At 45.9% G+C, this 12,891-nt stretch overlaps 1 protein-coding gene across 4 annotated transcripts in view; it reads left to right on the top strand.

Moving 5' to 3' along the window:
* ITGA7 (integrin subunit alpha 7) overlaps positions 1-10,985 on the top strand; it is a 229,684-nt gene extending 218,699 nt beyond the window's left edge. For 3 of the 4 annotated variants that reach the window (XM_075336951.1, XM_075336949.1, XM_075336948.1), the window contains one exon: positions 8,456-10,985. In XM_075336951.1, coding sequence (XP_075193066.1) covers positions 8,456-8,629 — 174 coding nt within the window. In that variant the 3' untranslated portion in view covers positions 8,630-10,985. Of the gene's footprint in view, positions 1-2,863; positions 2,981-8,455 lie in introns of all 4 variants that reach the window. The other variant, XM_075336950.1, reaches the window with a different exon arrangement.
* The last annotated feature ends 1,906 nt before the right edge of the window (positions 10,986-12,891 follow it).

The following is a 12,891-nucleotide window of genomic DNA, read 5'->3' as shown; positions in this document are numbered from 1 at the left end:
GCGGCCTGGTCTTGGCGGGCCGCGCCCGGCATGGCGGCGGCCTGGTCTTGGCGGGCCGCGCCCGGCATGGCGGCGGCCTGGTCTTGGCGGGCCGCGCCCGGCATGGCGGCGGCCTGGATCAGTGTCGCTGTTGCAGGGGGCTCTGTGCAGGCTGGGCTGGACGTCGCTGCATCGATCGGAGCTTGGCGGGCCGCACCCGGCGGGGCTGCGGCCTGGTTCAGCATATCACTTGCGGCGCGGACTAGCGTCGCTGCTGCGTTGGGGTCTTGGCGGACCGGGTTTAGCAGGGTGGCAGCCTGGGTCAGCGTCACACCTGCAGCACGGATGAGCACTGCCGTGGTGGTCGGAGCCCTGCGGGACAGGCGGGGCATCGCTGCAGCGGCCTGGACTTGGCGGGCCGCATCTAGCGTGGCTGCGGCCTCACTCAGCGTCGCCGCATCGGGCGCCTCCTCTGGGATCGCGGTCGCAGCAGCTAGGGTCGGGGCTCTTGTTCTAGCCGGGGCAACACCGGACTCACCCATCGGGGTCTGAATCGTCGTCGCCGCTCGATCCGGCAGGCTCCGCGCGGCTCCCTCCTCATAGGTCCGCACCGCCGCAGCCATCTCTAGGAGCTCCGTGCGTTCTTCCCTAAGCTGTCGCACAATCCCGGCCTCCAGCCGGTCGCAGAAGATGGCAAGCTCTCGGCACCACCAGGCAGCAGTGCCTGGTTCTGGGTATCCGCGTCTGGACTCCATTTTCTCTAACAAGCTGCTGGCTTCTCTTCTGCTCCGCCGTCTCTGGACGCTTCCGCTTTCTTCGCTGGCAAGCTCAGAACTCTGCAGGGGATCTCTGGGTAGCCACACCTCTTCGTGGGCGGTAACTTCTTCCAGCGCGGGCTGCTGTTGTTTTTTCAGCGCGCTTTTCATGGTGGCAATATGGCGGCGCTTCCAATTTTTCAAGCGGACCGCCCAGGCACATGGTCACCTGTCTGAACAGGTCTAGTCCTTATCCTGTTCGTGACGCCAGATGTGAAGCCCCGCAGGTGTAGTGTCGGTGTCGGTGCATTACCTTCAGGGACTCCACGTTGCTGGATCTCCGTCACTGGTAGGAAATCTTCTTGTTTGATCGTGACGCCACTCTCAGTATTGCGGCCAGTAGGGACCGCCACTGCAGGTTGAGGGTCGCCTGGGGCTGATGGTATGTGCAGTTAGATGTAGGAGCCTCCTGAGAGTGAGGCAAGCCCCAGGGCCCTGTGTAGGTTTGTAGTACCACAAGTCGCAGAATGACCACACAGGCAGGATGTCTTTCAGGGTTTTTTCTCACTTCAGGTGGCAGGGTGAGTAACCCGGGCGTAGCTGAGATGAACCAGGTGGGAACCAGGTATCCTTCAGGCTGACTTTATGAGGGTGACTACTGACTCGCCTTCCTTAGCCCTTGGTGGTTTGGGGTGACCCCGACTTTGAGTCCCTATGGGGGCCACCCAGGGAAGATGCTGCAGCCTCTCTCCCCTTGTTGTTTGCCGTGTGCTTGTTCCCCGGACCAGGCCACTCCAGCCTCTTGCCTCCTATGACCTATGGGCCCTCACTGCGGTTACGTGGCTGCGGCTTTTGTGGTGATGTGGTGTGGGCTTTGAGAGCCCCACACCGGCAGGTTTAGCAGAAGAAAGCTGGATCTATCTTCGCTTCGGGATCTGCCGCCCGGTTGGGCCTGGTGCTCTCTAGCAGTCTCCTTACTTCCCACTCCGTGCACTCTCTAGCTGAAGCTGGCTTTCAGGCAGCACTCCTAGTTGACCGTTCTCCCCCGTCTGTAGCCACTGCGCGGGCGCTGTTAGACAGCAACAGCCCCACAGGTCTGCTCCTCACTGAGCCCTATGGAGTTCTGCTCTAACTGACTCACTGCTCCTCCTCTCCTGTTCTTGCCTACGCCACCTAGCAACCAGACTCTCCACCACACCCCTTGAGAGGAGATGGAGGCTCTACCCCCTCCACTATTCCAGTGAAGGTGAAGGCTTGCCCCCTCCTGGGATCCCCAGGGGTCCTCTCATGGGTACATGTGTGAGACCTGATCACTATGCGCCTGTGTTCCACACCCCTGTCAGCCTTCTGGATTACCTGTATTGTACTGTTCCCAGCATGGGTGCAGCACTCAGTGGTGCCTGACCAGGTCAGGGGCGCCACACTGTCACAAAAGCGAGGAGAGAGTGATTTGTGTGATCTCTCCTGCTCAGATATTGTATGACTCATTTGCTATTACTACATGACAGGACAGAGGACATAAATCACTCTCTCCTCACAGGTGACATCACTCATGACAGCTATATCAGAGGGATGTCATCAGCAAGGAATGAGTGATTGTTATGTTCTCACCTATAGTGAAGTGATAGCAGCGTAGATGAATGATGTCAACAGCAAGGAGAGAGTGATGTCTTTGCTCTCTCCTGCACTTGAAGTGATAGCAGGGGAGAAGAACAATGTCAGAAGCAAGGAGAGAGTGATTTGTCTGCTCTATAACAGAAAGACAGTGATCACATAACAGAGGTTTATCTTCAGACAGTGATGGCTCGGGGGCATAGAAGTAGTGGTGGTTCTTTAAACAAGTGGGTGGAGTTGGCATTTAGCCACTCCAGGGTTGCACTGAACACCTTAATTTGAATACCACAATAAATTTATTTTTTTGGGCAATAGAGAATAAGATTTAAAAACAAAAAAAGGATTTTTATTGCTCTTTTCTTCTACAAGGCTATGTGGTTAGTTTGCAGTGGAAATTTGGAGTGGCAGCCTCCCTTTAAATCAGTAGTACTTTTTTTATTCTACTCCATTATGTCTGCCTGCTTGATGAACCTTCACAATGTGTAGCTCAACATTTTTTCCAATGGTCCTTTCAGTGTGGTTTCTTCAAGAGGGAGTCGGCAGAAGCCAAATATACCACAAATTACTACCGGGCACATCTGGGGCTGCAGCCCTCTGAGCTAGTTAGGCAAGCCGAGGAGGAGGATTAGCTGGTAACGCCCAGCATGTGTGTGATATGAGTTTTTGCATACCGCTTGGTTTTTCTAGGTCTAAGGGCTCGTTCACACAACTACCTTCGGTAGTGCACTTGGACCACTGTTATACAATGATGCAGTGCAGATGAGAGATTTTTTTTTCACTGATTGAATCTGTGTATAAAAAAATTGCACTAGTTTCTTCTGTAAATCGGCTAAAATTTGCCTAATCAAGCCTATGGATGCACAAAAAAAGGCAGATGCCATATGGACCCCCAGTATACATTGCAGTTGTGCAACATAGGCAACTTGTAAATGATGTACATTATTAATGGCTGGATTGCATATGGACGGTACACAGATGACAAGTGAGAAAAAAATCATCTGAGTTTTTTGGATGAAATTTTTTATTGTACGCTCATGTGAACCTACCCTAACAATTAGATTGTTGGCAACTAACCAAATGTTGAATACTCATTTACTGCGCCCCTTAACAACTGCTTGACCTCAAATGATAAATGGCAAGACACTTATTTCCCATTGGGCACATGTAAATTTGTTAGGCTACTAAAATAATTTTTAGGCGTTTGTTTCTCACATCTATTTTAATGTTGCAGATTTACTGCTTTATTTTTCATAGTGCTGAATTTTACAAAAAGGAAATGTGTGATTTTTTCATTTGTATGTTTTATTTGCCTTTTTCATTTTGTTAATTCTCACTTACAGAGGTTGCCCCAAAAATGAAATATGTGTTTTATTTTTGGAACGATCCCTTTATGTATCTAAATGTTTTGAATCACTCTCAGAATCTTGTCCTTATGTGTTAAATGCTGGTGGTCACACAAGACAAGGGGATCAGTCCAAAGGCTATCAGGCAGGACAATGAGATTGTTCATTGTTCATTGTATTGTATGCTGCATTGTCTTACCAGCACTCAACATATTAGATCCTGAAAAGAATTGAAAAACACTATAACAACCATATAACAGCAAACTATAGATAAAATATTCATATTAAAAATATTTTATATTTCATGTGATCTACAAGAAATACATACTATACAAATAGATTGTCCAGTCACTAGTATTTTCTACAAATACCCCTCATTAACATAAGACATACTCACACCATATTTCTTACCCACCGCTCCCATTACAATACTGCAAAGGTCCACAATGGTCACTGCTGTGGCCAGTGATTGCCTGCAGTGGTCACATCTCTCCTCATATGAAACAGGAAGTTTGAGGACGAATTAGACCTGAGCACAGTTGGACAAGAGCATGTTTTATTTTTTTTACAGCTTTTCCTAAAAATATATTTCTACTTTTTTCAGTGGCATTTACCTCCTTTTATTTCAAGATAAATTCTTATTGCATTGCAAATGCATTGACTCTCTTGGACCCCATAAAATAAATGCTATTTTCCTTTAGTCCGTTACTAGTCCATTGTTTCTGTTTCCTATACAGCCTACTAGCTTGCACTGGATACACCCCCTCCAGTTCTTGACAATTCAAAAGCGTAACATACAACTCTCACAGCTACTTACTTTCCTGTACACAACTTCAAACCGACTAAACAGAGGCAAAGGCTCATCATGTATAGTTGGCTTGAACTTCGTCAGATTTATGGAGTAAAGTCCCAGTGGCCCGATGCCAGTCTCATGAGTAAAGGCTACTTTACACACTGCGATATCGGTCCCGATATCGCTAGTGTGGGTACCCGCCCCCATCTGTTGCGCGACACGGGCATATCGCTGCCCGTGCCGCACAACATCGCCCAGAGCCGTCACACATACTTACCTGTCCGGCGACGTCGCTGTGACCGGCGAACCGCCTCCTTTCTAAGGGGGCGGTCCGTGCGGCGTCACAGCGACGTCACTGAAACGTCACTGAACCGCCGCCCAATAGCAGCGGAGGGGCAGAGATGAGCGGGACGTAACATCCCGCCCACCTCCTTCCTTCCGCATAGCGGCCGGGAGGCAGGTAGGGAGAGCTTCCTCGCTCCTGCGGCGTCACACGCAGCGATGTGTGCTGCCGCAGGAACGACGAACAAACTCGTTACTGCTGAAGTAACGATAATTGGGAATGGACCCCCGTGTCGCCGATTAGCGATTTTGCACTGTTTTGCAACGATGCAAAATCGCTTATCGGTGTCACACGCAACGGCATCGCTAATGCGGCCGGATGTGCGTCACAAAATCCGTGACCCCAACGACTCCGCATTAGCGATGTCGCAGCGTGTAAAGCCCGCTTTAGAAAAGGCTTACTATATATTTGATCCATTACTTATTCCATTACACCCCCTTTTTGCCATGCACAAGGCAAAATTGGTATGGAATCTGGCCTGAGTTTCAAAAACAATGAGAAACGCGGCACCATATTTGAAAAATCTTTGATGATATTTTGCATACTCGTTATCAGTTTAGACGTAGTAACAAGTTACACACTCAACTGATTAATTATTGCATCACCAACTGCAGCCTTATCCTTTAAGGGGTGGTTCATCCCATTTCATTATTGGCCACATAGATATTATGTTGAGAAACAATGTTTCTTTCAAATACCTTGTGTTACTTAGGGCGCTTTCACACATCCGGCTTTTCGCCGGTTTGCCGGTTCCGGCGCACGCCAGTACAGTGTATACAGTACAGTGGCAGCGCTGTAACTTCCGGGTCACACGTTCCGGTCACATGACAGCATGTGACTGAAGCTTGTCGCGCTGCTACTGTACTGTATACACTGTACTGGCATGCGACGGAACCGGCGAAAAGCCAGATGTGTGAGAGCGCCCTAATAATGCCTGTGAGCGGCGCTATTGTGGTACACTCACTCCCATCGCGTGACCCCCCCCCAGGCTCCGTGAGCTCTGGGATCCGGTGATATCAGTCTCCATGAGTGTCTGGGCTGTGGGCAGCGTTTCACCGCTCGTCACAGCCCAGTGTGACAGCCCAGCATCTCCCTGCTGCCTTCTCCTTCACTGCAAAGCGCACAAGCAGGAGCGATGTTGGGCTGTGACGAACTGTGAAACTCCACCCACAGCTCAGTGACTCACGGAGATTGGGGCCGTCCACGGTGATGTCAGGTGACCAGGAAGTTGTAATGACATCACCAGATCCCCGAGGTCACGCGATAGGGAAGAGTGGTCCACAATAGCGCCGCTCACAAGCACTATTGCCAACGCAAGTTATTTGAGAGAAACATTGTTTCTCAAGATTATATTGATGTAGCAACTAATGAAAATGGGTGAAGCACTTCTTTAAATGCTTTGATCTCCGCACCAGACTGTCAGCTGTTCATGAATATCAAAACAATGATTTTTCATCTCCAGTAGTTGCAATTCAAGCATGCAAAGCTTCTTATCTCTATCAATGTTGCATTGACCATTCTCTGCCAGTTGTGTCTATAAAGGCCCCTTTACACACTGAGACTTTCTAGCGATCCCACTAGCAATCTCGACCTGGCCGGGATCGCTGGAAAGTCTCTAACAGTCGCTGATGAGCTGTCAAACAGGCAGGCCAACGACGCAGCAGCGATACGGACCTGCAGAACGACCTCACTGGAAAGGCTAGCACGCCTATGGGCTGGGTCGTTAACGATGTCGTTGTAACGGTGTCAAACACACCGATACATGCTGCGCAGTGGGAAACAAAGGACCAAAGAATGGTCCTGAACAACTTGTAGCAATCAGCGACCTCATAGCGGGGGCCAGGTCGCTGCTGTGTGTCACACACTGCAATGTCGCTGGGGAGGTCGCTATTACGTCACAAAACCGGTGACATTACAGCGATATCGCTAGCGATGTTGCAGTGTGTAAAGGGGCCTTAAGGAATAAACTCTCTGCAAACTAGTAACATGACACTGGCAGTGGAGATTTGGGGAATCTGTCCCTTTCAACTGTTTTTCAGGCTTACACAGTAAAGGTCCAATCACACTAAACAACTTACCAGCGATCCCAACAACGATAGGGATCGCTGGTAAGTTGCTAGGAGGTTGCTGGTGAGATGTCACACTGCGACGCTCCAGCGATCCCACCAGCAACCTGACCTGGCAGGGATCGCTGGAGCGTCGCTACACGAGTTGCTGGTGAGCTCACCAGCAACCAGTGACCAGCCCCCAGCGCCGCGTGGAAGATGCTGCGCTTGGTAACTAAGGTAAATATCGGGTAACCAACCCGATATTTACCTTGGTTACCAGTGCACGCAGCTACACGTGCAGAGAGCAGGGAGCAGCGCACACTGAGCGCTGGCTCCCTGCTCTCCTAGTTACAGCACACATCGGGTTAATTACCCGATGTGTACTGCAGCTAAATGTGCACAGAGCAGGGAGCAGCGCACAATGCTTAGCGCTGGCTCCCTGCTCTCCTAGCTACAGCACACATCGGGTTAATTAACCCGATGTGTCCTGCAGCTACATGTGCACAGAGCAGGAGCCGGCACTGACAGTGAGAGCGGCGGAGGCTGGTAACGAAGGTAAATATCGGGTAACCAAGGACAGGGCTTCTTGGTTACCCGATGTTTACTGTGGTTACCAGCCTCCGCAGAAGCCGGCTCCTGCTCACTGCACATTTAGTTGTTGCTGTTTCGCTGTCACACACAGCGATCTGTGCTTCACAGCGGGACAGCAACAACTAAAAAAATGGCCCAGGACATTCAGCAACAACCAACGACCTCACAGCAGGGGCCAGGTTGTTGCTAGATGTCACACACAGCGACATCACTAGCAACATCGCTGTTACGTCACAAAAGTTGTTCGTTAGCAGCGATGTTGCTAGCGATGTTGCTTAGTGTGACGGGGCCTTAATTCTTCACAAACACAAATGAGCTTAGCAAGCATGTGGAGTGTTTACTTGTTTTGTTCAAGACCATCCATCTGTCTATACACATATTATCATGACTACATGCTTGCTCCAATAGAGCAGACCACAGCATTTCTGCAGATTTGGTCTTGTGGGTACTGGGTTGAAGGTGACCACCACTGTCATTACTGGCACAGCACTTGTCTAGGAGATGAATAGATTTTTTTTAATTTTATCTGGGGGATTTTAGCATTTATTAAGTGGCTGTCCAGTACTGGACAAACACTTCAACGTGGCTACCTGGTCATTTTACACCAAAAATCCAACAGAAATGTATTCTGCTTCTAAGTCTTAGTTTTTGTTCCCTGCCCGCCATATTTTATTGCCATTCATCTTCAACATTTCAACTACTTTTTTACCTCTAAATTACTAGTATGTATTTTTTTATACTGATGGACAGCATGTAATACTTTTAATTACTACTAAGTAGCGCCAAAAGAAAAAAAAATTAAGCATGAGCATATGTTGGTATACAGTAAGTGCAATGTGTAAGTCTGCATTCACACGGTGTCCATTTATCTACTATTACTATTTATTCATTTACTTACTACATGGTTTTTGCTCATTTTGTTTTCATCTTAAGTAGTAGTAGACTTCTTCCCACTTTTCTTATCTGATGTTTTGTTTATTTTTCCGTAGTGTGGATTTTTTAAGAGGAAGAATTACCAGGATGAGAAGCTGCCACAATACCATGCTGTGAAAATTCCCCGGGAAGAACGACCTATGGTCCTAGAGGAGAAGACAGGGACCATCAAAAAGAAAGACTGGGTGACAAATTGGACAGAAGATGGGTCTATAAACAACGTTTCATAACATCTTTCTTCTTGGACTCTGACCCTTCCTATGAACTATCCTCATTATGGGAAGGCTGGAACCTTTGGTTTTGGGTGGTTTCTTATATATTTGGTTTTATGCTGTTTGTATATAGAGTAATGACCATATTTGGAGGCGTCTCTGCTGCTTAAATTGTTAAGCTCCATCAGTCACATCTGTGACATCAGCACATTACAGCCTTTGGAGTAAAATCAAGCGAAATGCATCTGACTGTAAAGCCAGAAGATTCGTATATCAATACTGGCTCCCACAGAAGTGCTGGGCAGCCCTCTGACTACGAAGATGTGGATATATTCCTTCCTGCAGTCATCATCACTGACACTGTAGCATCACTGGTTGCCTGCAAGTCTACATCACTGTAGGGATTTGTACAGATGAAGAGCTGGACATTTATATTAAATAATTATGAGACTATAAAATACAATAAAAACTTGACATTATGTAATGTATATATGCTCCATCCCCAGCTTGTACAGCATAAATGTATATTGCATTTCAAGTTTGAATGGTTTGCCCATCATGAAACTGTCCGTCTGCACAGACTGGTCACATGAATGGGGGTCGGTAATATGATATATCATTGAGGTTGATTTAATGACAACGCAGTGCATATTAGAATTGATTTTATTTATGACAATCCAGGTACTAAATCTGATATTTAGAATGGTACGATTAACAATGTAGTCAAGATAAGCCCTAAAAAGAGTCATTTTATATACTGTAGTTCATTGGTCTTCAGCACCTCTAGTGACCTCCTTGTGTGCCATGGCATCAAGACATGTCGAAAGCTGTTGGGGAAGAACTGGTAGAAAAACTCAATTCAAGATCACTGTTGCCTGTTTGTTAAAATTCTAATACTTATTATTATTTATGGAAAAATGTATTACTATTTTCATTTTCAAGGACATAGTATAAGAAAGTTTCAAAATAGCTATATAATAACCACTGTTCATTAATATATCACTACTGCTGGGTATCGATAGCATAATGTTTGATGTGATTGCATTGGTATTCTAAGGACCAACGTCGACGGCTGATAGACACCAGGACATGTCTATGGAGCAAAAGCTGAGGAAGAATGGCTGAGCTGTAGATGGAGCATAGTTCTGTGTATTAACATGTTTGTGCTTCTTTCTGTTACTGGATTAATAGTTTCATCTTTCATCTTTTTTCTACCACATTGTTTCATCTTTTACATTTGCAATGTCATTTATCACATAATAGCCTTTATTTGCCTAGAGTGTACTTTCATCTTTTCCACAAGCATTATTACTTCTATGGTAGAGTTACACAGGATTGTGTTGATTTTAACACATTGTTGCAAGTAGAAATAATAGAAGAAAAGCTCATTATGTACAGTAGGTATATATTACTAATGATGAGACGTGTTCTTGTTAGAGAGCCAAGTATGACTGGTCAATGAGAGACCAAGACAATAGATCATGAATGATGATGACTATTTGAGTTTCTCCAAGAATATATAATATAAATATTACAGCTGGTGGTGTTTGATCTATGATGAGATTCAGTATAATAATATGTACTGCACTTCAAGAATAGGGTGTATGACTTTTCCCAAGTATTATAATGAGGTGGTGGGATCACTGAACATTTTAATCATGAATTGCAGTGTTTTCATCCTCATGGATTAGAGCAATGTACAGAAAAAATGGAGCTGGGCATCAGTGCCAACACTGTCAAGTGTTATAAATCCTGTAAAATGTCCATTTTAAAAAAAATGACCAGCAATCGTCTGAAATTTCATTCAACTTTACACTCCACGCTTATACATTTTCTATCGTATTATATACACACCGGGCTGGGTTTATGTGGTGAGCGATAAGTAGTAAAGAGCATTGGAGGATGATTTAAATATAGGGAGTAACTTGATTCAGAGAAATGAACCCCGGGCGAGTAGCGGAGTACATACAGCATTTCCTAGTGCGCATTGGAAGACTCTCCACTTGGAGTGCTATGCTTCCCTAAATTACCACTAGGAGTTAAAACATGTAAGCAGGAAGGAAAGGATCATTCTGATCCAGTACCAATCCCTACATCAGAAGAGCCATTCCATACTGGAAATCTACTGTGCCTTGAATACAGAACTGAACACCTTCCTTTTCATATCTCGCACGAATACATAATCACTGTGCACTCCGCTTGTCTCATGTTCCAATGTCATGTTAACAAGGTGCTGGTGCCTTTACACTGGATGTGATATACTGTATATGACCAGTGCATACTGTAATTTATAGTCAATATTTTTGTCATGACAAATGAGGCTAATGCAAAACCTTAGAAAAGACTGTTACCTAATAAATATATTTGTACAATACTATTGCATTTGTTTTTGTTTGGCAACGCAAAAAGATTTCCAAAAACAACGTTAATGGATGTGTTACATTCATCTGGTCAGGTGAATTCACAAATCCGCAAGTCATGGTGTACATACAGACCCATTCCATTGGCGCATGTTGCTGAAGGAAGGAGCAAGGACTTGGACACACTTGAACCACAGAACCAGGCGGGCAAAAGTAGAGGCACAGGTCCAAGGCAACACAAAGAGGAAGGCAAAGGAACCACAGATATCATTTTGAAGGATTAATGCACAGTATGATGAGAGTCCATAATCACGTCGTCAGCTTACTGCAATCAGTGGGTTAATTGAGGAGGTTATGTGACAAGTGTGACACTGGCTATTGTCACTTCTCATGGCAAGCTGTGAGATAGAAGAGATAAGAACTCCAGGATCAAATACCAGGAGAGCATGTCAAGACAAAAGGGTTAGGTAGAAAAGTAACCAGGTCACAGTCCATGGTCACATTGAAACAATATGTATAGAGTCAAAGGGGCTAGGCAAAAGAGTAGTAAAAAGGCTAGTTCTAAGGTTTGTGTCACAAGGAATTTTGCTCAAAGTTCACCGATTGTCATGCGGAATCAGACGCTGTTCACACTACAGATTCTGACACTCCACGCTATGCTTTCACTGATGTTTCTAAGTTACACAGGCAGACTCGGGCATCGGCCTGCTGTGTGGTCTTTCATGGTCAGGCTAGCAAGAGTTAACCTCTGCCAGCTGTCTAGCAGTTAGCCTTTGCTAGCCTGCTAGTTACCTCTGGGATCACATGTTGTTGGAAACCAATCACATTTGCTCCCCGCCTTTTTAAGATGGTGGAATCTGTCTTCCGACTATAGTTTATTGCTTTGTTGATCTGTATGCTGTTGTGTCCGTGTTCTGTTGGACATTATATTGCGTGATGCTTAGAGTTGTTGTGGAGTTCTCTCGTCTTGTTGTTTCCTCCCTGTTCTTATTTTCCATCTTACCTCGTATTGTCTTATACCTCTGTGTGAGTGTGCTGTGAGATAGAGTTTTGGTTTCCCCGATTTGTCTATTTCTGTCGGTTTTATCACACTCCTGTTCTGGACCTCCCCTGGGGTATGGAGGGGATATAAGATCAGGACAGGTCAGGAGCAGGGCCAGGAAGGCAGCTAAAACATCCTCACCTTCAGAGGTAACTCAGATCAAGGGTATCAAGGGCCCCCTTGCCTGAGGGCCATTCTAGCAGCCCCTGTCCTCAGCTTTCTCCATTACATCCATGACAGTCAGACAGCAAAGGATCAGAACAGCAAAACAAAGAGGCACAACCACCATAGAGAAAAGCATGACTGTCAATAGTCTGACAATTGTCAGCCAGCTAAATAGCTGGATAATTATCTTGATTGAGCAGCTGGTCTGTCACAAACAATACTGAGTTCTTAGCACCAACTGATCGGCATTCTCAGATTATGCTGGTGTTGAGATGAGACTACAATGGGTCTCTTAAGGGATGACTACAGTGTTCAAATTCTAATGTCATGTGTGCACACGAGACTAAAATAACGGACTACGGGTCAGTTATAACTATCTCCATGACAGACGCTAAAGCTTCTGGCTCTCTTTACTGTTTGAAACTTTTTATAGCTTTAGAGAAGTGAAGGGTGTAGACAAAATACAGTCCAATCAAGTATTGCAGGCTGGACTCAGGATGTATAGGAATTTGCATAGTCTCTGCTGGATTGGTTGTTCCGAACTTTAGGAATTCCTTTGTTCCTCAACTTCTTTGGAAGTTGTCCAGGATGTAGGAGTCATCTTTAAGTTACATGTGCTGGTATATTGTATTAAGGAAAATCACTAAATATGTTGTATATATACAGTCATATGAAAAAGTTTGGGCACCCCTATTATTGTTAACCTTTTTTCT

The sequence above is a fragment of the Anomaloglossus baeobatrachus genome, chromosome 2, assembly GCF_048569485.1.
Source record: "Anomaloglossus baeobatrachus isolate aAnoBae1 chromosome 2, aAnoBae1.hap1, whole genome shotgun sequence".
Lineage (NCBI taxonomy): Eukaryota > Metazoa > Chordata > Amphibia > Anura > Aromobatidae > Anomaloglossus > Anomaloglossus baeobatrachus.
This window is presented reverse-complemented; position numbering and strand designations above follow the sequence as displayed.